General features: G+C 42.1%; 4 protein-coding genes across 14 annotated transcripts in view; 2 read left to right on the forward strand and 2 right to left on the reverse strand.

Annotated features, from left to right (window-relative positions):
* Positions 1-4361, forward strand: part of cacna1db (calcium voltage-gated channel subunit alpha1 Db) — a 43774-nt gene extending 39413 nt beyond the window's left edge. For 5 of the 10 annotated variants that reach the window (XM_089013898.1, XM_089013906.1, XM_089013916.1 and 2 more), the window contains 4 exons: positions 1364-1476; positions 1543-1677; positions 1787-1972; positions 3306-4360. In XM_089013898.1, coding sequence (XP_088870024.1) covers positions 1364-1476; positions 1543-1677; positions 1787-1972; positions 3306-3587 — 716 coding nt within the window. In that variant the 3' untranslated portion in view covers positions 3588-4360. Of the gene's footprint in view, positions 1-1363; positions 1477-1542; positions 1678-1786; positions 1973-3305 lie in introns of all 10 variants that reach the window. The other 5 variants (XM_089013881.1, XM_089013890.1, XM_089013959.1 and 2 more) reach the window with 2 other exon arrangements.
* A 451-nt stretch (positions 4362-4812) lies between these two features.
* On the reverse strand, positions 4813-11158 carry chdh (choline dehydrogenase). The gene is made up of 10 exons (XM_089013982.1): positions 11064-11158; positions 9300-9737; positions 8534-8764; positions 7444-7610; positions 7204-7355; positions 6975-7104; positions 6767-6901; positions 5804-5946; positions 5454-5556; positions 4813-5373 (listed from the first exon to the last, which is right to left on the reverse strand). Exons 2-10 carry the CDS (start codon positions 9698-9700, stop codon positions 4955-4957), a joined length of 1881 nt encoding a protein of 626 aa, XP_088870108.1. The 5' UTR covers positions 9701-9737; positions 11064-11158; the 3' UTR covers positions 4813-4954.
* A 385-nt stretch (positions 11159-11543) lies between these two features.
* On the forward strand, positions 11544-19592 carry actr8 (actin related protein 8). Its single transcript, XM_089013970.1, has 13 exons — positions 11544-12798; positions 13331-13501; positions 13579-13689; positions 13760-13864; positions 13950-14123; positions 14396-14489; positions 14584-14716; positions 14873-15026; positions 16221-16316; positions 16401-16541; positions 17297-17600; positions 17691-17854; positions 18575-19592. The coding sequence occupies exons 1-13, from the start codon at positions 12667-12669 to the stop codon at positions 18716-18718; spliced, it is 1923 nt and encodes a 640-aa protein (XP_088870096.1). The 5' UTR covers positions 11544-12666; the 3' UTR covers positions 18719-19592.
* A 149-nt stretch (positions 19593-19741) lies between these two features.
* On the reverse strand, positions 19742-22708 carry selenok (selenoprotein K). Of its 2 annotated transcripts, XM_089014016.1 has the most exons (5): positions 22596-22690; positions 21895-21985; positions 21529-21603; positions 21107-21202; positions 19742-20055 (listed from the first exon to the last, which is right to left on the reverse strand). In XM_089014016.1, exons 1-5 carry the CDS (start codon positions 22612-22614, stop codon positions 20052-20054), a joined length of 285 nt encoding a protein of 94 aa, XP_088870142.1. In that variant the 5' UTR covers positions 22615-22690; the 3' UTR covers positions 19742-20051. The 2 variants fall into 2 exon arrangements, with proteins under 2 accessions (XP_088870142.1, XP_088870151.1); XM_089014025.1 differs by lacking the exon at positions 19742-20055 and having other exon boundaries at positions 21103-21202; positions 22596-22708.
* Between the last annotated feature and the right edge of the window lie 539 nt (positions 22709-23247).

Genomic DNA, 23247 nt, shown 5'->3' on the forward strand with positions numbered 1-23247 from the left:
GGTTTTTGTCATTTTCTCTCAAATTCAAGGACAGGCAGGACAATAGGAACAATCAGTGGAGCCGCGGGGAGTAGTCCTCTGCTCCGCCCAACCTGAGAGCAGGGGCCTATCATTGCAGAGTCCGGCAACGCCACATCTGGACACTAGGAATATATATATATATATATATATATATATATATATATATATATATATATATATATATATATATATATATATATATATATATATATATATATATATATATATATAATAATAATAATAATAATAATAATAATACATTTAATTTACAAGCGCCTTTCTGAACACTCAAGGACACTTTACAACAAAGACAACACACAAAACAGTAAAATCATGCATAAAGCAATAAATAATAAAACAGCATAATAAATTAGACCATGTAAGCAAGTTTAAAGAGGTGGGTTTTCAGGTGAGATTTGAAAGTAGGAAGGGAGTCAATGTTGCGGATGTTGGGTGGAAGTGAGTTCCAGAGTTTAGGAGCGGAGCGGCTGAAAGCTCTGCACCCCATCGTTGTGAGACGGGCAGAGGGCGTGTAGAGGTGGAGGGAGGAAGAGGATCTGAGGGCCCGAGTAGGAACGGAGATTTGAATTAGGTCAGACAGATAGGGGGGGGCAAGGTTATGGATGGCTTTAAATGTAAACAGAAGTATCTTGAATTCAATACGGAGTTTAACAGGGAGCCAGTGGAGCTGTTGGAGGACAGGAGTGATGTGGTGAAATGAGGGGGGTTTTGTGATGATCCGGGCTGAGGAATTTTGGACTAGTTGGAGTTTATGGAGACATTTTTGAGATATATATATATATATATATATATATATATATATATATATATATATATATATATATATATATATATATATATATATATATTCGGAGCGGAGCAGAGGACTAATCCCTGCGGCCCCACTGATTGTCCTGACTGACGACTGGCTTGATTGCCCAATTTTCCCAGGTATCACCTTATCAGCATAACTAAGCCTATGTTGCCTAAGCAGTCTATTGTACGAACAATCCTCTGCTTTTTAGTCCTCTGCTCCCCCCAACTTATATATAGGGCCGAAACTACCAGTAAGACTTTAGTTTTCTGACGAAGCTTCTTGGATAAGAAGCGAAACGTAAGACACCTTCAAAGAAGTACAGATGACGGCTGAAGAAACCTTTTCATCGATTTGCATAACTGTTTTTTTAATTAAATTATCCATTATGAATGTATTGATTTCAGTCAGTTATATTTATCGTGATCAAGCGTCAGACTTTGACATCAATTCATATAGCGCGCAATTTTACCGGCTAAATGTGCAATGGATATACACTACAATAATGCATTTGATGTGTTTGCACAGCCCCCAATAGACCGACCTTCAGCTTTGAGTGTCTTCGCAGAAGAAGTAATCAGGACGATGCTCCGCCCTCTCCTTCATGCACGGCTCTTCCACTGCACCTGCTGCAGCAACAGGTACAACCCTCCCTACCCCATAGACATTTTTGTATGACTATCATTTGGCTAATTCGCTGTCATCAGGTCATGGCGGTGGCTGGCCTGGACGCCAGTAAACTTCAGCGCCTCTCTCCCACGCGGTCGGTCCACTCCTGGGCCACGCCCCCTGCCTCCCCTCTCGCCTATGATTCTTCGCCTTGCTACGCGCCACTCATACAGGTGTGCAAAACATTCAACAATAGGAATTGGGGAAAAAAAAGCTTAGACAAGTCTTTGCTAATGACCTAAAATCAAAAATGTGTGTGTGTGTGTGTGTGTGTGCCCATAGGTGGACTGGCGGAGCTCAGGTAGCGTGGGTAACATCCCAGCGTCGATCAAGAGGAGTTCCTGGTACACGGATAAAAATGACAGCGCACTCGGTCGAGGCCACTCCCCTTCACGACTGCAGCTTCCCGCTGAGAGTTGCTCCCATTTCCTGCAGAAGCGAGGCAGCGCTAACAGCCTAGTGGAGGCTGTAAGTGTCTTTAGCGCTTCAACAATCACTGGATGATGGCAGCCAAAAAAAAAAAATGAATGATGCTTTGACTGTTGTTTTTTATTTTCATCTCTGACCTGGATGAAAAGGTTTCTTCAGCCGTCATCTGTACATCTTTGAAGGTGTCGGACATTTCGCTTCTTATCCAAGAAGCTTCGTCAGCAAACTAAAGTCTTACTGGTAGTTTATATCCCTACTGTCCAGACGTGGCGTTGCCGGACTCTGCTATGATTGGTCCCTGCTCTCAGGTTGGGGGGAGCAGAGGACTAATCCCTGCGGCCCCACTGATTGCTTCTATTGTCCCGACTGACGACTGGCTTGATTGCCCAATTTGCCCAGGTATCACCTTATCAGCATAACTAAGCCTATGTTGCCTAAGCAGTCTATTGTACGAACGATCCTCTGCTTTTTAGTCCTCTGCTCCCCCCAACCTATATATATGGGACCGAAACTACCAGTAAGACTTTAGTTTTCTGACGAAGCTTCTTGGATAAGAAGCGAAACGTCCGACACCTTCCAAGAAGTACAGATGACGGCTGAAGAAACCTTTTCATCGATGGACCATTTCTGTACGACTGAGACATCTCCGACCTGGGTTATTTTCATTTGTGATGTTAGATCGGATACGTTTCAGATTTTTTTGCGATGCGACCGCACTATGTATGAATGGCCAGGTTGCATATTTTTGACATTGACGTAATCCCTAAATGTGCTTCATATGGAGTTGGAGATTGAGATGTTTTGAATAACAATATTAATTTTCTATCTGGCCTTCATTTAGTCCCATTTAAAAGCATAACGTGGACATTTGTGGCCATAGTTGGAATTAAGCCATGTAGACTACTCCAAACAAACCAACAAAAGATAAAACAAAGCGCTAAGTGTCGTCGTTTTACACTGAAAATGGAGAATTAATAAAAACAATCTCAGTTTTGAGATCAAGACAAATTAACTCATTCACTGCAATTCCCAAATGTATTTTCTCAAATTTGTTCAGGTTTTGGTTGCCCATAAAGCATTGGTCAGACCTCTGGGCAGCATTTGCCTTTTGTACAGCCGCCCCCATTTGCACCTCAAATTACTCCAGACCCATATAACTTAGGAATTAACACTTTTTTTCTGATGAAAGAAAATAGTCGAAGGTTTCTCACGCTGCATTGAATGCTTTTGTAGTCCTAAAACACAATATTCTGTGAGTCCTGGAATTTGAGTGACAATGACAACTGGAGTGGACACATTTTTGCACGTCTGGCAATGAATGAGTTAAAAAGAGGAACTCATCACATTATTTCTTTCTATGACTTTGTCTCAGGCGTTGATCTCGGAGGGTTTGGGAAAATACGCCAGGGACCCCAAGTTTGTGTCGGCCACCAAGCACGAGATAGCGGACGCCCTCGAGATGACCATTGACGAGATGGAAAGCGCCGCTAGTCATCTTCTAAATGGCAGCTTGGCTGACCCCGGCGAAGTCGGGGTCGCTAACTCGGACCCGGGAGTGCACAGTATGCGTGACTACAGCGACGAGGAGACGTACGCGGCCGTCAAACGAGAGGAGGACCTCACGGACGAGATGATTCGCATCACCTCGCTATAGCAGTGGCTCTTCATTTTGATTTGCCGATTGATTCCAATTGGCGTTTTGCTGCTTTTCCACATCTCGCGAGAGACGACGTGAGAATGAAGTGCCTTGTTTTTTCTTTCTTTCTACAGGGACATTGTGAAGAAAACAAATATTGAAAGTACAACATTGAATTGATGTATTGGGATTTGTTTATGTCTTCAAAAAACGATGACGGTTGTTGAAGACCAGAGAAATCTTCTTGCTCTGCAGAGCCATTCCGAATCCTATGAATTCACTTTGAAAACAACACGAATGGTGATCATCTACACACTGTACGTCCGATTAAACAGACATTTTGTTCCCTAGGTGACTCAAAAACAAGACTTCCTGAATATTCAGCGTGAGTCTTAAAACGTAAAATTTAGCTATATGCGGTGGAATCTTTGTAAAATACGCTCAGTAGAAATCATTTGAAGCGATTTTACAAATAAAACCTTGAAACTAGGAAGTGGACACAACCAAAGAAAAGGATGATGGAAAAGGAGAATTGTGGTACGAAGCAACGGACAATTGCTATTTTGACACAAATTGGTGAAGTGAACCTCTCGATTCAGGTAGTAACAAATGGCTGAATGGTTGCCTGCATTTAGTAACGAGTGGTAACTTGTATCTCTGAAATAAAAGGTGATTGAATACATACAGTATCTCGTCTGTGTAAGCTCTCAGTCATACAGGAGTGGTCCATCGATGAAAAGGTTTCTTCAGCCGTCATCTGTACTTCTTTGAAGGTGTCGGACGGTTCGCAAACGAAGTTTCTTGGTTATGAAGCGAAACGTCCGACACCTTCAAAGAAGTACAGATGACGGCTGAAGAAACCTTTTCATCGATACAGTATCTGGATTTATAGAGTATGATATGATTCAAGAATGGCTCGTTCAATTTAAAGAGGTCCAATTTGATTCTGATTCAACTGGTGCAGGGGCGTCAAACTCATTTTTTTTGTTGCCGCGGGCAACATCGTAGTTACGGTTTCCTCTCAAGGGCCGTTATGAATATGGGGATAAGAATGTTTCCTCTCCTCACACACCACAAATATACTATAACTATGGCTAGTTTTCAAATTTTAAGTAAAAAATAATGACTGTTATTGTGGTTTATATTCGACAATTTGAAATTTTGTTTTGGACTTTAGTAAAGCATCATGGCACTTGACATGCTTGATTTGCTTTCGCGGGCCGAATAAAATGATGTGACGGGCCAGATTTTGCCCGCGGGCCTTGATTTTGACACCAGTGGGATTCCAATATGAATCAATATGCTATGGCTCAGTTCCAGAGGCTACGGCGTAAGTAGTTTCTTCTGCTCTAGTGTTAGGTTCCATAGTGAGCTTCTTCGGACTTTTATCTTTGAGTGTCGAGCGTCGGCGGTCGGTACACCGGAATTTGCGGGTCAACGAGCGGTGGGCGACCTCTAATGAGGTCCGCAGCCTTCTCTGCGATCATGATGGTGGGAGCGTTTAAGTTGCCGCTAACGATGCTGGGCATGATGGATGCATCGACCACACGAAGGCCCTCGACGCCAAATACGCGGGTGTGGGAGTCGACAACCGCCATGGGGTCGGAGGGCGAACCCATTTTGCATGTGCACGATGGGTGATATGCACTGTCGGCCTTGCGGCGCACAAATGCATCGATGTCCGGGTCGGATTGGATCTGAGGACCGGGCTGGAGTTCTGCCCCTCGGAAGGGGTCAAATGCCTTTTGGGCAAAAATCTCCCGGGAGAGTTTGACACATTCTCTGAACTCCCAAACGTCGACATCTGAGAGGAGACAAAAGTGGTGATGCTGATTAAAAACAGAATCGGTATCTTGTGATGACGACTTGTACTTGTGTCCTTACCTGTAGACAAATAGTTAGGCTGTAGGATTGGGTGGTCCTGAGGGCTTTTGCTTTTTAGCTTCATCCAGCCGATGCTCGTGCTTCTCATTGGGCCCACATGAACCTACGGCATTGCGTTACGTAACCAACAATGTCAAGGTACTCAGAATTTGAGGGTCTGTACATGCCCCAATGTAAGAAATTATCTTAAAGATGAGAAGGTTTCTTCAGTCGTCATCTGCACTTTTTTAAAGGTGTCGAACGTTTCGCTGCTTATCTGACCAATCATCCACCGACACTTCCATTTCCAAGAACATAAACAGACTTTCCGCTCCCATCAAAAAAACAAAATCTAGCCACGGCACACTAACCTGATAAGCTTCCACCTTTGAAGCAACGCGTCCGTGATCAATGACCTGTGAGGGCAGGAAGTGAAACTGGATGTCGGGATGTTGGACTTGTGGCCGACTACGAATAAAGCCTCCGCTCTCCAAGTGTGCCGTTGCTCCGTAACCTTGGAGACAAATGACAATAGGAGAGAGAGAACAATGAAAGGTGTCATTGACAGATTTTGGAACTCTTCCCAAGTACCCGCAAGTACGACAACATTCAAGTCATGACTAGAGCAGATTAAAGGACAACCGACGTCTCTGGACAAGTTGTGTCCATAACTTGTAAAATGGCTTCAAATGACTTGTACTGAGCGTATTTTACAAAGATTCCACCGCATATAGCTATATTTTACATTTTAAGACTCGCGCTGAATATTCCGGAAGTCTTGTTTTTGAGTTGGTGACGAGTCCTCACGTTACGTCACTGAAGGAACACCCCTGACCGGAAAAAGGACACATTGTAGCAGTCCTTTCATCACGTCAATGCATTTTGCTCTACTTGTTTGGTCTGAAAACTTTGTTGCACCAAAAAGAGGCAGAAGAGGGCGACAAAGCTCCGTGTAAGGAATTAATCAGCGGGCTGACTAATTCCTTACACGGAGCTTCGTCACGATTTGCTACATCCCCCCCCTATTGCCTCAAAATGACCCGAAAGGACTTCTTTAATCGATTCCAAACATTTATGCTTTCCTCTTCAGAACTGTTTGAATCATATTAATAACTGGATGAGTAACAAGAAAGCATACAATACAATACAATACAGCTTGATTTACAGAGGTCCTTCACAAAAAAACCTTTACAGAACAAATGATCCAGATATAAGTGACATCGGAGTACAAGGTGCACTGTCGGCTTTTGAAAAAGATCGAATGCTTCTAGGTGCGCCTAATTGTGTGAAAAATATGGGAATCAAATAGCAAATTCAGCACTTGAGAGGGATACCTGTAAACATGGAGAGCCACTCCAGCCCAATTTTGACCATGTGGAAAGGTTTTTGGGCTTTGTACAGCGTGATGGGCTGAGTGCACTTCTGCTGGACATACAACTCCAAATGATCCTGTAAATTGCTGCCCACACCTGATAAAAAAAAAATCACAACATCAAGAGTTCATCTTGTCCAAGCTCATCTCTTTTCTGTCGGGAATTTCACCTGGTAGGTGTTGGACCACAGGGATGCCATGTTGCTTGAGATCATCTGCGTTTCCCACACCGGACAACATGAGAAGTTGCGGCGAGTTGATAGCGCCGCCGCTCAGGATGACCTCTTTATCTGCAAACACCTGCAAAGTGACAGCAGATGATTTGTGAACTTGTTAAAATGAGTTGAATACCATCATAATGAACAATAGAAGATAAATTGAACTTCAATGCCCTCTAACCCGTTTGGTCTCTCCTTTCTGTACATACTCCACGCCCACAGCTCGGTGTCCATCAAACAGGATCTTGGTGACCAGGCAGCGCACCTCTGTCTTCAGGTTGGGTCGATCCAAGACTGGTCTCAGGTAGGCAGTGGCTGTGCTCCACCTCTTCCCTGTAAATTGTTAAGCGGCACATATTTGTGTGGGCAGCGGATTCAACGTAAACATCTTCAAGTTGTGTTAATTGTTGAGCTTCTTCACCTTTAAAAATGGTCATGTCCATCCATCCCAAGCCTTCTTGTTGATATCCATTCATATCTTCAGTGAAGGGGTACCCCGCCTGTTGCCCTGCCTCAATAAAAGCCTTGTGAAGAGGATGGTTTGTCTTCCCACGGGACACGTGTAGTGGGCCACTACCTCCACGGTACCTGCGGAGAAGACTTTGAAGTGATTCACGAATCTGAATTGAGTCCATTTTTTTGACTGCAATGACATCTTACAAAGCCGAATGGCTGTTGTTGATCAATATTATTCATCTGTCAGAAACTTAACATGGCTTCAGGTCTCCATGTGCATTTTGTACATGCGTCCAACCATTTTTGGATCCACTTATCCGCACTAGGGTTGCTTGGTATGATGGATTCTATTCTTCGGGCAGTACGCGGGAGACACCCTGAACTGGTTACTAACCAATCGCAAGGCACACTCAATCCTAGGGATTATTTTAAGTGTTCAATCAGCCTGACATGCATGTTTTCGGAATGTGGGATAAAACCGGAGTACCCGGAGAACACCTACATAGGTACTTGGAGAACATGCAAACTCCACACAGGAAGATTGAAGAAAAGGTTTCTTCAGTCATCATCTGTACTTCTTTGAAGGTGTCAGACGTTTTGCTCCTCATCCGAAAAGCGAACTAAAGTTGTTCTGTCCCACACCTTCAAAGAAGTACAGATGACGGCTTAAGAAACCTTTTCCTCGATGGACCACTCCTATACGACTCAGAGCCGACACACACATCCACACAGGAAGGCCGGAGCTGGAATCGAACCGAGTACCATTGCAGTGTTGTAAGGTCAATGAGCTAATTACTGGAGCAATGGGCTTTCAGTAATATTGTACGATTGACCACTTTCACGTCTCACGGATAAATATGATCCATGTTTGGACTATGTAGATGTCTTCTGTTTAAACCAATGAGACATTGTCCCTTCCAATCGTATTTTGAAAGATCAGTCAATCGATGTGCTTCCTGCATAGTTGATTAAGATAGCGGAATATTCCGGAAAAAGTAAATTAAAGTGAGATGTAAGCAAAAGGACACAAAGCCATTTTTGTTATAGCTGCAAACCTGTCGGCTCCCTGTTCGTGGCACTGCGCCTTCCTGAAATAAGGCAAGCAGTGGTTGTAATCCCAGCCCTCGGCTCCTTCCTTCTGCCAGCGGTTGTAGTCTTCAGCGTGTCCACGGATGTACACCATGGCGTTGAGCGAGGATGAGCCACCCCAGACTCTCCCCCTCGGCCAATACATGACCCGGTTGTCCATGTGGGCTTGAGGCAAGGTGTGGTAGTACCAGTTATACCTGGAAGATGGCAGTACAGTATTTCCTTTATATCGCATTTTCTGACTGGATAAAAGATATTCATAACACAGCAACAGACATCGATGAAAAGGTTTCTTCAGCCGTCATGTGTACTTCTTTGAAGGTGTCGGACGTTTCGCTTCTAATCCCAGAAACTTCATCAGCAAACTAAAGTCTTACTGGTAGTTTAGGCCCTATATATATATATATATCCCTACTGTCCAGACATGGTGGTGCGGGCTCAGCAGGCCTAAACTAACAGTAGGGATATATAGATAGGGCCTAAACTACCAGTAAGACTTTAGTTTGCTGACGAAGTTTCTGGGATAAGAAGCGAAACGTCAGACACCTTCAAAGAAGTACAGATGATGGCTGCAGAAACCTTTTCATCGATGGACCACTCCTGTACGACTGAGAGCTTACACAGGCGTACAGCAACAGACACATCTTCGATTCCTACTCCTGTGGTCTGCAATGTCGTTTTGAAAATTGGTCAGAAGCTGTCAAGGGTCACAAATGAACTGACTTCACGTACTTGTTGTCACAAAGGTTGTAGGTTAGTGCAGCCGGCATGTGGATCTTCCACGACAGTCGCACGCTGCCGAGCAACATGTCTTTAGGTCCGGCTTCCACCAACAAGGCTGACTCCTGGGCATCTTCTGTGAGACGATTGGCAAGAACGCAGCCTGCTGAGCCCGCCCCAACGATAACATAACTGTAGGATTTCTGATGGGCTGAAGATGGTGAATCGGGAGTCTGGCGACGGTTTGCGGTACTGAGACATTTGTAATGGTAAGAGACTGCACCAAGGCGGCAGGTCCTCGGAACAAACTGAGAGTCGAGCAAACGGGTGAAGAAGCTCCTGTTGTATGCAGAACATCTCCCACTTACAAGTTGTCTGGCTCCGACTAGGCCAGGCACGGCCAAAGACAACATAGTGCTTCTGGTTGGGTTCTTTTCATGTAATGGTCAGCTGTTAGTGAAAACAAGAGGAAACATTAGAACAGTGGTTCTTAAAGTGATCAGCAGGCTGCCTCTGGTGGTATGGGAAAGAATCCCCGAATTAAATGTTGCAAAACGTTAGTCAGTGCCTTGGAAGAGCAACTAATTTACTGTTTATTTGTTTTTTTTTAACTATATGTAATTGAGTTATGCTGGTGGCTTGGTTTAAAAAGTAACTAATCTCAGATTACAAATTAGTTGAATAGAATTCAACAGGTGTCAACAACTGATTAAAACAGGCATGTTTATGGAATAATAGTGTCGCCTTTACTACCAGAGACAAATTCCTTGTGTCTTCTACATACTTTTCCAGTTAAAATGATTCTAATTTACTATTTTTTATTGGCACTTCGTAAAACTCAATGCAAAATAAATAAAGCCAGAGTACCCAGTTAAAACCACACAAGCACGCGAAGGACATGCAACAGATCCAAAACAGAATTGTTCAACACTCACACACATGTGCTGCCACATTTGAGACTTTAGCCCGTTATTTCTGCTACAGTAAGGAATTACGTATTACATTTTGCAATTTTGCATGTGCCCTCATTAAGTTCCTGACCTCGATGGTCACTCATTAATTTCACTGGTAAGAAATGTTTAACTCGCTCTGCTTTTTGTTTGGATCCAAACAGGACTTCATAACATCCTTTGCGGTTCCAGTTCTGAAATAAAAAAAAGTGACAACAAGCCATCTTCCTTCAGGGGTAGGTGAATTATATTCTCAAGTGCATATAAACGGTGGCCCGTGTAGGCTATATATCACATCATCGGTTTACAATATCAAATTCAATTCAGCCAGTAGCTTCAAATGACAAGTCTATTTATGAACACGAAATTTGAAATCGCTCACAATAAAAGGAAATGGAAAAAAAACGGATCCGTTTTTTTTTGTGGTGAAAAAAAAAGTGTATACAGAGAATCAACAATTTCGCAACATTTTCTCTTATCATTGAATGGGTCCACGAGGTGTTTCTTATTGGTTGACCCACTTAGCATTTGAAAGAAACACACTTTGAAATTTAACTCAACATGCATTTGAAATAATGCAAAATTGTCCTTTTAAATTCAAAGATTCACAAAAGTTGTTGACTTTTTTTGTTTGTTTTGTTTGCTTGTTTGTTTGTTTGACAACCAAAGGCTCTCAAAGCAGAACTCAAAAATCATCCAGTGGATCACCCAAAGCGTCTCAATCCAACAAGGTTATGAGCATCCGTGTGTAATGACGTCAGTGTCATGCATAATGAATCAAATGCGAGTACAGGTACTAGTTGCAAGAAATAAAGTGCCAGTTTACCGTTTGAAAGGCGACCGGAGCAAACCCCAGAGCGGCTCGAGTGGGTGGAGTCTTGCACGGAATCGGTAGATAGCCTTTTCTCTCCATTCTTAAAGCAAACATCTGACTTGTGCGCGCGTGGGGAGGGGGTGACTCTATATGTCTGTGAGCGTGTATTTGTACACAACCTTTAGTCATGGGGAGCCTTCAAGTTTTTCTCTGCTTATACCTTGCCGGTATTGTGACGTCACATGATATTGTAAGTTGCCTTGATGTGTGAATTCGCTATATGACAGGTTCATTGAAGTTCTGTCAAAATCATGACAGATGTTGTATTTTGTCTTGACAGAACGTCAAGTGTCATGAGAATGATGGTATGTATGTTTTATTTTTTTTCTTGACTGTAGATTTATACAGAGGACAGAGGTGGCCAACTCTATCTATACAGTACTTCAGTAAAAGTACAATTAGAGGTGAAAAAAAGAGGACCGCGTTTAACTAAATGCGTGAAATTTAACTATAAGTTACACTGAATGACCATTTTAATAATTTGTCACAGTGAAAAAAATAGTTTCTCCCTTAACCTCTTAACTCATTCACTGCCATTCTCGAATTTATTCGAGAATTGAGAATCATGACGTGGACCGCCATTCCCTAATTTTTTCAGGTTTTGTATTTTTCTTGTTGGAGGGGGGTGGGGTGCAAATCAAGCTGCGGCCAGACCTCTGGCGATGTTTTTTTCTCCCTCCCACGAAGGGCCAGCATTTGCCTTTTGTACAGCCGCCCCCATTTCAAGCTCAAATAACTCCAGAGCTAAATAAAATCGACATAAACTGTTTTTTTTCTAATGGAAGAAGAGAGCCTAAGGTTTCTTACGCTGCATTGAATGTTTATGTAGTCAATATACACAAACATAGCATGATAAATTTTACATTGATGCACATTACATGACTCATACTGTAATAACATGATCATTTTTTTTCCCGGTGATGTCAACTATTTGCACAGTCCCATGTTGCAACGTATTCTTATTCAGGTATTAGTCATAGCCGGGCCAATAATTAAATTTTAAAGCCTGGTCATATTTCTGTGACAATCCACTAGAATGTTTGATATGGTTGCATAACATTTTTGATGAATAAATTAAAACTAACATCTTCTGTATAAAAAAAATCTAAAAACAAGTCTAAAACTACTTACTTGGGGAAAAAATCTATTGAAATATATCATTTTACATTTCAAAATGGTCTGGTCAATGTGTGAAGTAATACAGTAAATTAAAAGGCATCAGATATCAGAACTGATATAAAGTACTGTGCAGTAAGATAACCGTCTAGAGTAAATTCATTCGTCTAGAACCAGTCATAAACATTATTTTACAAAAGCAGTGATATAGTATTTTACAAGGCATATTTCAAATTTGTAATGTTTTTTTAAATAAAGTTCGCTGAAACTCACTTTTTCCGGGGGGTGGGATTCATTTTGTACCACGTGGCTAAACACGGAAGTAATGCATCGCACTGTGAGGTCATACATTAAGTGAAGTGTTTTGATCCTAATATTATTTTTCTTATTTTCATCTGTACCGTTTGAGCCAAGTTAGTCGATTGAGTTAAACTGGAAAATGACACAAGCAGAGAAAGAACAAGATAATGGAAAAGAAAAAGAAAAAGAGCGCGACAAAGAGAAGGAGAGGGAACAGCGAGGAGTGAAAAGACCCATTGCCCCACCAACCATTCCGGAGCCCCTCCAGGAGGTGAGTTTGCGAGTCCCATTTTACTCTTTCAGATGTTTATTTATTTTTTTATACGTTCATTCACTTCCATCCATTTCAGAGCACGGAGGACTTTTCAAGAGTCGCGTAACACTAGTCATCTATGATATACAGATCAATGAAATGAATTATGTTTCGTTTTTATTAGCAGTGCACAAAAACGTAAGTTGCACAAAATACAGACGTCTTTCCCAATGGAGTCACAAACTGCTTATGTCAGATCTAAAACGTTCGGTGTGTTGCGCTCTCCACTATGGTAAGGGTCCGACACGAAACACTAACCGAAGCAGGCGTTCCTTGTTGTATGTATATCATTTGTAAACCAATGTAACTATGCGAATGTAACCAACATACTAAATAAGGTACTTTTCAACCTGTCACATGTGCATCACTAAAGTTGTTCCCAAATGTGAAATTTCCGGTGAAGTGAAAACAGATGCTCATGTTTCTTAATTGCTGCTGGTGACTTTTCATTCATCAATTAATTATTCTATCCCTAAAATCTTTGTTTCAGCAAATCCAGAGCAACTTTGTCATCGTCATCCATCCTGGATCAAGGACGCTACGCATTGGCCGAGCGACGGACAACTTTCCGCTTACGATCCCGCACGTGATAGCACGCCGACACAAGCAAAGTGGCCAGCCCAGATATGAAGATGCCTGGTTGCTCAGGGATGGTCTAAATGTGCGGCAGACGTATGTAACTTGTAAACATTGGATTTGTTCACAACTAACCTCATTGCATCCTTCCTCATGTGGCAGAAACCTGAAAGCAATGAACAGAGGCAGAACGGCCTTAAAATGGTGGACCAGGCCATTTGGTCCAAAAAGATGTCCAATGGAGTGAGAAGGACCCCAGTGTCTGCTGAGCAGGTTTGTGTGTGCGCACGTGAGTGTGTGCGTGGCGGAAAATCATGACATGCGCCTCCCTGTCGGTATTTAGGCAAGAGCATACAACTGTCAGATCCGTCCAGCCGTGCTCGACAGCAACTCCAGGGTCAAGTGGACCAACACATCTCAGCATCCGCCTTATTTGATAGGAGACGAGGTAAGTGCCAAGAGTCGACGTGAAAATGAAGATGCTCAACATCAATCATTGTCTCCGCCTCTTCCCACCGTCACAAAAAATGCAGGCCCTGTACGTAAAACCAACCGACTGTTACAACATCCACTGGCCTATCGTTCGAGGGCAACTCAACGTTCACGCCGGTCCCGGAGGCTCGCTTACCGCCGTCTTGGCCGACCTCGAGACCATCTGGAGTCACGTCATTCAAAAGAACTTGGAGATCCCGCTCAAAGACCTCAAAGTGGGAATACTAATCATAATTACCACAATATTTTTCTCATAGTCTGTTTAAAGGACAACTGACATCAGAAAAACATTTTATAGCATCTAAAATACCCAAAACACGCAGGCTGATATTTTTAGTCAAATTAAAAACACCAATAAAAATGACTTCAAGTGTCGAAAATCTACATTTAATGAGGGCAACCCTCAAATTGGAAATCTAAACAGTTGACCATGTTTTTTTAATTGAGAAAATCATGTCCTGATGTCATGTTTTGCGATCGTTGCCAGTATTACAGATGCATCCTTTTGGTTCCTGACATCTACAACAGACAGCATGCCAAGGAACTGGTCTCCATGCTACTTCTTAATATGGGCTTTTCAGGTATTTCACTTGTCATATTTCAGGCCAACGTCCGTTCACCTGAAAACTACAATTGACTTTTTTTTTTCACCCCCGTGTATATTTGTGTGTACAGCCATTATAGTGCACCAGGAGTCAGTATGTGCCACATTTGGCAGCGGCTTAAGCAGCGCTTGTGTCGTAGATGTCGGAGACCAGAAGACCAGCCTGTGCTGTGTCGAAGACGGCGTTTCCCATCGCAACTCCAGGTCGGGATAATTGTTGAGAACATTTTGCCTTTTCTGGAATTGTATTGCGCTAACATTCATATTGATGAGTTGAAGAATTCCATGGTGTCTGTTTTTTTTCGTCAATTCTCTGATCATTCATACTTGCTGATGCACATTTTTTTAAACACTTCACAGGTTGTCTTTGGCATACGGCGGCACAGATGTGACCCGCATTTTTTTCTGGCTCCTGCAGAGGGCAGGATTTCCGTACAGAGACTGCCAGTTGTCAAATCGATTGGACTGTCAACTCCTGCAACATATAAAGGAGACACTCTGCCATCTGGACCAGGTGTGTGGTTCAAAAATAACAATGTCACATCAAAATCACATACACTTACTGTTCAAGATGTTCTCCGCTTTATGACATGCAATATCAAATGTTTTTTTTTTTGATTAAATAGTTCTAAAACGATTGGATTGCATTGGATTTGTCTTTATTAGTCTCGCAGTGGAGACATTTTCACAGCAGCAAAGTTATGGAAGCAAAGGAATGAAAGAAAAACAAAATACAGGAGCTGCTGGAAAGGCAGCCACTTTCGCGGCACCGTCTTGAAGTCAAAAGAACAAAAACAAAAAAAAGAAATAATATGACAACACAAAAACACAGAGACATTCATTCTAAAGGACAACCGACACCACTTTTCTGTTTCCCAACTGACATCAGAAAAACATTTTATAGCATCTAAAATAGCCAAAATACGCAAGATGATATTTTTAGTCAAATGCAAAACACCAATAAAAATGACTTAAAGTGTCCAAATACCACTTCAAATTGAACCTGTTCGTGACGTCACGCCAATACGTCTTGCCTTGCTCGAGAATCAAAACAATGGCTTCAGATTGGGAGAAGATGCTTTCTTGTGACTCATCCACTTATGAATATGATTCAAATAGTTCTGAAGAGGAAAGCATAAATGTTTGTAATCGATTACATTCCCTGTCATTTTGAGGCATCTGGACAGCAATGTAGCACCCAGAAAATGCAGAAGATGGCGCCAAAGCTCCGTTGGAAATGGGCTGATTTGTCTCTGCTGGGAATTTGTGCCAGCGAATATCAAATAGTTGTCTTGGCGCAACACACAACGATTCACCATCACGTTATTTATGTGTTTTCCTTCTAATTTCGCCATCAACACAGATCACCATGAAGTTTTCAGAGCAAACAAAGTACCGCAAAATGCATTGTGTGTCCTTTTCTCGCTCAGGGGCGTTCCCTCCGTGACGTCACGTCAGGAATCGTCACCAACTCAAAAACAAGACTTCCGGAATATTCAGCGCGAGTCTTAAAACGTAAAATATAGCTATATGCGGTGGAATCTTTGTAAAATACGTTCAGTAGAAGTCATTTGAAGCCATTTGACAAATTATTAACACGACTTGTCCGGAGGCGTCGGTTGTCCTTTAAGCACTTGTTTACATTGCGGCGTTTGTCTATCATCTTGTGTGAAAATGAATGAAAACTATTTCCCTCGGTTCCCATCAGGACATAACTGGATTACAAGATCATGAATTCCAAACACGTTTCCCAGATGCTCCAGCTTTTCTCTTCCAGGTTCGCTTAGGAGATGAGAAATTACAGGTAGTCCACAGTATTCCAATTGCATTTTTTTTCGTTGGCGTCCACATTTCTAGACTGATTTATTTGTTGCCTTGCATGAAATAGGCCCCCATGGCCCTTTTCTACCCCAGTGCATTTGGTATCATCGGCCAGAAGATGACATCGTTGCAGTACCGTTCTCAAGGCGATTCTGAGGACCCTCATGATGAACTCTATTTACTGGCCACACACAGCAAACAAGACCAGGTAAAGACAGAGACAATTGTTAAAGAACAACCTCACAACATCACTTTTTTTGTTTCCTCACTGACATCAGAAAAACGTTTTATAGCATCTAAAATACCCAAAACATATTTTAGATGCTATAAAACGTTTTTCTGATGTCAGTCAAGAAAGAAAAAAGTGACGTCGGTTGTCCTTTAAGGCACAGGTGTGAAAGTCAAGGCCCGCGGGCCAAATCCGGCCCGCCACATCATTTTTTTTGGCCCGCGAAAGCAAATCAAACTTGTTAAATTCCACGATGATTGCTAAAATCTGAGCCAAAATTTCATATTTTTGGATGTCAACCACAATAAAAGTCATTATTCTTGACTTCAGATTTGAAAACGAGTTATTCATTAATTTGCTGTGTGCTCTATATGTAATATTTGAAGGGATTCTAATGGGTTCCCCAAATTCATAACGGCCCTCGAGAGGACACCATAACTACAATGTGGCCCGCGGCAAAAAATGACTTTGACACCCCTGCTTTCGGGGTCTCCACAGCAAATCAGTGTCGTCCATCTTGAGAGGTTTGATCCACATGTTTGTTTTGGCCAAGCTATTACGTCGGATGCCCTTCCTGGCACAACCCTCTGTATTTATCCGGACTTGGGACCGGCACAATAAGACACGTGTCCCTTTGTGGCTACAGAACAAGCAACTCGCCCAGCTCCCAAACACAAAATGCCATTTCTACTATTCCCCATCATTTTTTCTTTTCCTTCTCTTTTTGCCAACAGTCCTCCAAGTCGGCTTCAGACCGCAAGGCGCTCTCAAGACAAGGCGGCGCTTTGGACGGTGACGGAAGCGGTCATGGTGGTATTGGGGAAATGTCCGAACTGCCCAGGGGTAGCGGCGGCAGTGGAGCAGCGATGCAGGGCGAGGCGGATATCGGCGCCGCTCAAGGGGAGTGCCTTATGGGAGTGGGAGAGGTGGAGGAGCCTCTCTCGACACATCTCTCCAGAAAGACTGCAATCATGAACCAGTTTGAAGGCAAAGCGCTTGGCCTGGATAAAGCCATCCTGCATAGCGTTGACTGCTGTGGTAAGAAGAACACTGGATGCACCAAGTATTCACGCAGAAGGGCTTTGTTTGTTTTTAGAAGTCAAGTGCTCTCTCGTTGTCTTTTGAAAGCCTCGGACGAGACCAAGCGAAAGATGTACAGCTCCATCCTGGTGGTGGGAGGAGGGCTCATGTTTCATGGCGCTCAGGAGTTCCTGCTTCACCGCATCATCAACAAAATGCCACCATCCTTCAGAAGGCTTGTGGATGGCGTGGAGGTTATCACCAGGCCAAAGGTAAAAACTAGGCCCTCAGTATGTCATCATGTGCGATACGTAAAGTTTACTAGTTTCACAAAGATATATCGATGAAAAGGTTTTGAACTTCTTTGAAGGTGTCGGACGTTTCGCTTCTTATCCAAGATGCAAAAGTCTTACTGGTAGTATCGGTCCTATATATATCTCCCTACTGTCCAGACATGGCTCTGCTATAATAGGTCCCTGCTCTCCGGTTGGGGGGAGCAGAGGATGACTCCCTGCGGCTCCACTGATTGTTCCTATTGTCCTGACTTAACGACTGGCCTGATTGCCCACTTTGCTCTGGTATCACCTGATCAGTATTACCAATCCTGTTGCCTAAGCGGGCTGTTGTACGAACGATCCAAATTGAACCTCACCCCACCATATCGGTTTAGTGAATGATTTAGCTGTTTTATGAAAATGGCTTCTTTTACTCCCCTTTCAAACCATCTGTTCTTTCGCTAAGATTTTAACCTCATTGTCGTCAAATGAGTGGTTGCTAGCTTTTAGGTGCATATGTACTGGCGATTGAGTCCCACTAGTATTATCCCTGCCATGTTGATAGTCTTTTTTTGATAATTTGTTTAGTCTCCCCAATGTACTGCTCTTGACAATTTTTATCCTCAGCTTATCGTACAAAGTATAGACATTTTTTGTGCAAATTCTCTGTAAATGCAGAAAGGCCATTCAAAGCTTATTTTGTTGACGTGCTTGTAGGACATGGACCCCCGACTGATATCGTGGAAGGGGGGAGCGGTGCTAGCCTGTCTGGACACAACACAAGAAATGTGGATCCACCAGAGGGAGTGGCAGCGCTTTGGTGTTCGAATGTTGCGTGAGCGGGCTGCTTTTGTCTGGTGAAACCACAGATTAAAAAAATAAAATAAAAACAATTTGGGTCAGAATCTAATGAAAAGTACCCCCCAAAAAATGTTGAATGCCTTTGATTTTCCACAGAACTCTTTTCAAGGACAACCGACGCCTCCGGACAAGTTGTGTCCATAATTTGTCAAATGACTTCCACTGAGCGTATTTTACAAAGATTCCACCGCATAGAGCTATATTTAACGTTTTAAGACTCACGCTGAATATTCAGGTAGTCTTGTTTTTGAGTTGGTGACGAGTCCATACATGACGTCACTAAAGGAACGCCCTTGACCGAAAAAAAGATACATTGTAGCAGTCCTTCCATCACGTCAATGTATTTTGCTGTACTTGTTTGGTCTGAAAACCTGGTGTTGCACCAAACAGCCACCAGAAGAGGGCGACCAAGCTCCATGGAAGGAATTTATCAGCCTGTGGAAACGGGCTGATTAATTCATCACAGGAGCTTGGAAGCCATTTTCTGCCTCTTTTTGGGTGATACATTCCGCCCCAATGTTGCACGGAATAAATTCTTTAATCGATTGCAAACATGTATGCGTTCCTCTTCAGAACTATTTGAATCATATTCATAACTGGATGTGTAACAAGAAAGCATATTCTCCGAATCTGAAGCCATTGTTTTGATTCTCCAGCAATGCAAGACGTCTTGGCGTGATGTCACAAACTGGGACTTTCTGAAAATCCCAATTCACAGCTCAATTTTTTTGCAGATTTTGGACACTAAGTAATTTTTATTGGTGTTTTGCATTTGAATAAAAATATCATGCGTGTTTTGGGTATTTTAGATGCTATAAAACGTTTTTCTGATGTCAGTTAGGAAACAAAGAAGCGACGTCGGTTGTCCTTTAATTATATTTACTTATAACCTAATCTGTTTACATAGCGACTAGTTACCTCTTCATTAGCTTAACTGCAAAGTGTCACTATTTCTTAAATAAATCAGAATGAAAATATGATTGTATAATAATTAAATGTTATTTGGATCAATCACATTCCAACTTGTTTTTTTTCAAAGATTATTTTAATGAAGTAGAGTATCATATTTAATAACTAACATGCCATGAGCATCGACTTGTCAATGGAGGGGAAAAAAATCAAAAGTCTATTTTAAGAAAAAAATAATATAGGAGATGTACTTGTGCGATCTACGAGTCGCCAGATCAGCCAATCTGGTTCCCATCAGGAGGAATTCCCAAAAAGGCGTCAAAAAGCTGCTGAGGCGGCGGCAACTCAAGAAGTGGGGCTTCAACACTGTCATCACTCATCTATACAGTTGCTGAGCCCACGCCTACACAGAGTGTGTAGGCGTTTACCTGCAAAAAAAGAATGCAAGGTCAATCCAACATAAATACAGACATATGATTTAAAAAAAAATGAAAAATATGCACCTGCGCAGTCTAGTGACAGCCAATACAAGATATGTCTTACAAATTGGACCCTTATGAAACTCATGCTTCAATCATCTGGAGTAATAATAACTCATCAATTCAATCAAAACTGAACTTTATGGGCTGTGTCAAGATATAAATTCTTAAATATATACGCCTCATGTGTTCTACCCTTAAACGACAACCGACACCACTTTTTTTTCCTGACATCCGAAAAACGTTTTATAGCATCTAAAATATCCAAAACACGCAGGATGATATTTTTAGTCAAATGCAAAACACCAATAAAAATGACTTAAAGTGTCCAAAAACTACTTCAAATTGAACCCGGAAGTGGCCAGTTTCAGATGGTCCCGCCCCCTTGTTCGTGACGTCACGCCAAGACGTCTTGCCTTGCTCGAGAATCAAAACAATGGCTTCAGATTGGGAGAATATGCTTTCTTGTTACTCATCCAGTTATGAATATGATTCAAATAGTTCTGAAGAGGAATGCATAAATCGATTAAAGAAGATCTTTCGGGTCTTTTTGAGGCAGAAATGGAGCCCCCAGAACATACAGAAGATGGCGCCAAAGCTCCGTTGGAAATGGGCTGATTTTTCCTTCAGCGAATATCAAATAGTTGTCGTGGTGCAACGCACAACGATTCACCATGGCGTTATTTATCTGTTTTACTTCTAATTGCGCCATCAACACAAAGTTTTCAGACCAAACAAAGTACCGCAAAATGCTTTGTGTCCTTTTCTCGGTCAGGGTCGTTCCTTCCGTGACGTCACGTCAGGAATCGCCACCAACTCAAAAACAAGACTTCCTGAATATTCAGCGCGAGTCTTGAAAGGTAAAATATAGCTATATGCGGTGGAATCTTTGTAAAATACGCTCAGTAGAAGTCATTTGAAGCCATTTTACAAATTATGGACACAACTTGTCCGCAGGCGTCGGTTGTCTATTAATGTGTTGGTGCATGTGAAAGCTCACCTTCCTCATCCTCCTCCCCCCATTGGAGGAGGACTGGGCCCACCACCAAAGTTTATTCTTCCAATCCGCCTTCGGCCACCAGGGGGTCCCGGAGGACTACATGAGAGAAAACAATGTAGAATGAGGCTTTACATGTTTTATTTTCAAACCATATCGATGTCTTCCTGTCCCCAAACTGACAAGAACATTGTTAAATGTATGTAGAGATGCCACATGATTCTAGCAAATGACTAATTTTGTCTAAAACGAAGATGTCATCAGACTGCCAAAACAATACAGGCGTGAGCACAAAAACAGCACATTCCTCATGTTTTTTTTTCACAGATAAAACATTCCGGAAGTAAGCAAAAGCCAAACTGTAAATATGTGGAAATTTACTGAAACTAAGAATGATAATCCAAACAATTTTGAAGCTTACTTACCCTCTCCCATCAGAAAACCGTGATGAAGCACTATGTCCATCTTTCGTCAGGTCAGGGTGAATTATTGTTTGAAAACTGGTAGAGGGGGAAAAAGTTTGCATGTCAACAGTTTTATCTCACAACCTAAGCAAATGTACAATTTGTCAATTGTATTTGTCTATGAGTTACAAATGAAACTTTCACTTTATACTCTATTTGCACATGGGCATACTGGTGGTTTTACAGGTTGGCAAAAAGTGGCAGGCTCACACCCGTACCATTTCCCACAATTAACCTATTTATACTACATTCAAAACTGTGGTCCATATTGTGGATGAAATTAGTGGTTTAGAATTTAATTAGTTCTACACATATAAACTGACTTACAACAGGCCAAAAAACTGAACAGCTCCCCAGAAAAGGTCGACCAGTGAAGACAGTCGCCATGGCGACTGGCTCCTGTTGTCCAGAACTTGACCTGGTAAACACATTAATAAATAAAGTATTAATTAAAATGCCCTACTACACGATGTCGCTTTAGTCTGAACAAACAGGCTGTTGACGGCAGTGTGTTGCTATTGCATTAAGTAAGGTCTTGCGAATCTTGAAAAAAAGTCTAGATTACAAACGTTGGGACTCATGTTGAATTTTGCGATTCGTTGATATAGCAACTGAATACAATGTCTTTGAAAATTAGCATATTGTCAGTGTGCAGACTTGTAATCAAAACAATGTCCACGACGCTTTTAATGAGGCGACTCCAAACGTGGCCAAAGACGATAAATGTAACACAAGACCCCGAGTGAGCAGACACTACCTGCTAAAGTAACGCTGTATATGAATGTAATTGATCAAGAAATCAAAGCAATTGTATTTGTTATTTTTTGTTGTACCGGGGGGGGCAAGTTAGCAAAAAAGCTAGGTAGCGGCTATAAAAACCAACTGCCACACTTCCTATTCGGCTCCTACAATTAAAACGTGGTGAAATTCAACATTATTACACCTTCGGATAAATTCTTAATGCATACTGTATGATCGCCACATGTTCATGGTATAATCTCGACAGAAGTTGCCAGAAATGTACTCACCGTTCGACACGTACACCATCTTTGTTCAAATAACAACATACGCACTTACGTTGACGACGTGTTGTGACGTTCGCTTCCGGGTACATGGGTGACGAAAAACAGAGACAAATAATTAAATCAATTTTGTCGACCAAATAAACGCTGTCACCACTGTTGTGCGTTGCTTAATTGCTTGTTCTGGTTTTGGGAATTTGAACCAAAATATAGCATTGGACCTATTGAGCGAAAATGTGGTTCAATGGAATCCCGGAAATTCAAATTATTCTCTGATGACGACACAAGTGCGATCCGTACAAATGTTGAGCTGCGATATCTCACGTAGCCCTTGATTGAAATTTACATCATGAAGTGTGTGGCAATTGCTTCTTTTCCTTTCGGCTTTTCCTTTCAAAAGGTCGCCACAGCGAATCAGTGTCCTCCATCTTCAGAGGTTTAATTCGCATGTTTGTTTTGGCTAAGCTCTTATTTTTTTTATGGCACAACAGCAAACTTCTCTGTCCTTTGACCAAGACTGTGATAATTTTTAAGACAAAACCGTGATTAGAAAATATATATCCCCACTATATATGACAAAGTGTTAATTCCTTTTTACAGGGTTCAGTTTACCCATACTGAACTGCATTTGATTTTTGTAACCAAAATCCTTACAGAT

Source organism: Hippocampus bargibanti, linkage group LG01 (genome assembly GCF_051943395.1).
Source record: "Hippocampus bargibanti isolate YZ-2025 linkage group LG01, ASM5194339v1, whole genome shotgun sequence".
NCBI classification, from domain to species: Eukaryota; Metazoa; Chordata; class Actinopteri; order Syngnathiformes; family Syngnathidae; genus Hippocampus; species Hippocampus bargibanti.

Excerpts from the sequence above, each read along its gene's own strand:
- actr8 (XM_089013970.1), top strand. The coding sequence starts at position 12,667 with ATGACACAAGCAGAGAAAGAACAAGATAATGGAAAAGAAAAAGAAAAA. Across the intron at positions 13,865-13,949 it reads CTTATTTGATAGGAGACGAG|GCCCTGTACGTAAAACCAAC; the intron begins GTAAGTGCCAAG and ends CAAAAAATGCAG. Across the intron at positions 16,317-16,400 it reads TAGGAGATGAGAAATTACAG|GCCCCCATGGCCCTTTTCTA; the intron begins GTAGTCCACAGT and ends TGCATGAAATAG.
- chdh (XM_089013982.1), bottom strand. The coding sequence starts at position 9,700 with ATGTTGTCTTTGGCCGTGCCTGGCCTAGTCGGAGCCAGACAACTTGTA. Across the intron at positions 7,611-8,533 it reads CACGAACAGGGAGCCGACAG|GTACCGTGGAGGTAGTGGCC; the intron begins GTTTGCAGCTAT and ends TCTTCTCCGCAG. Across the intron at positions 7,356-7,443 it reads GGACATGACCATTTTTAAAG|GGAAGAGGTGGAGCACAGCC; the intron begins GTGAAGAAGCTC and ends AACAATTTACAG.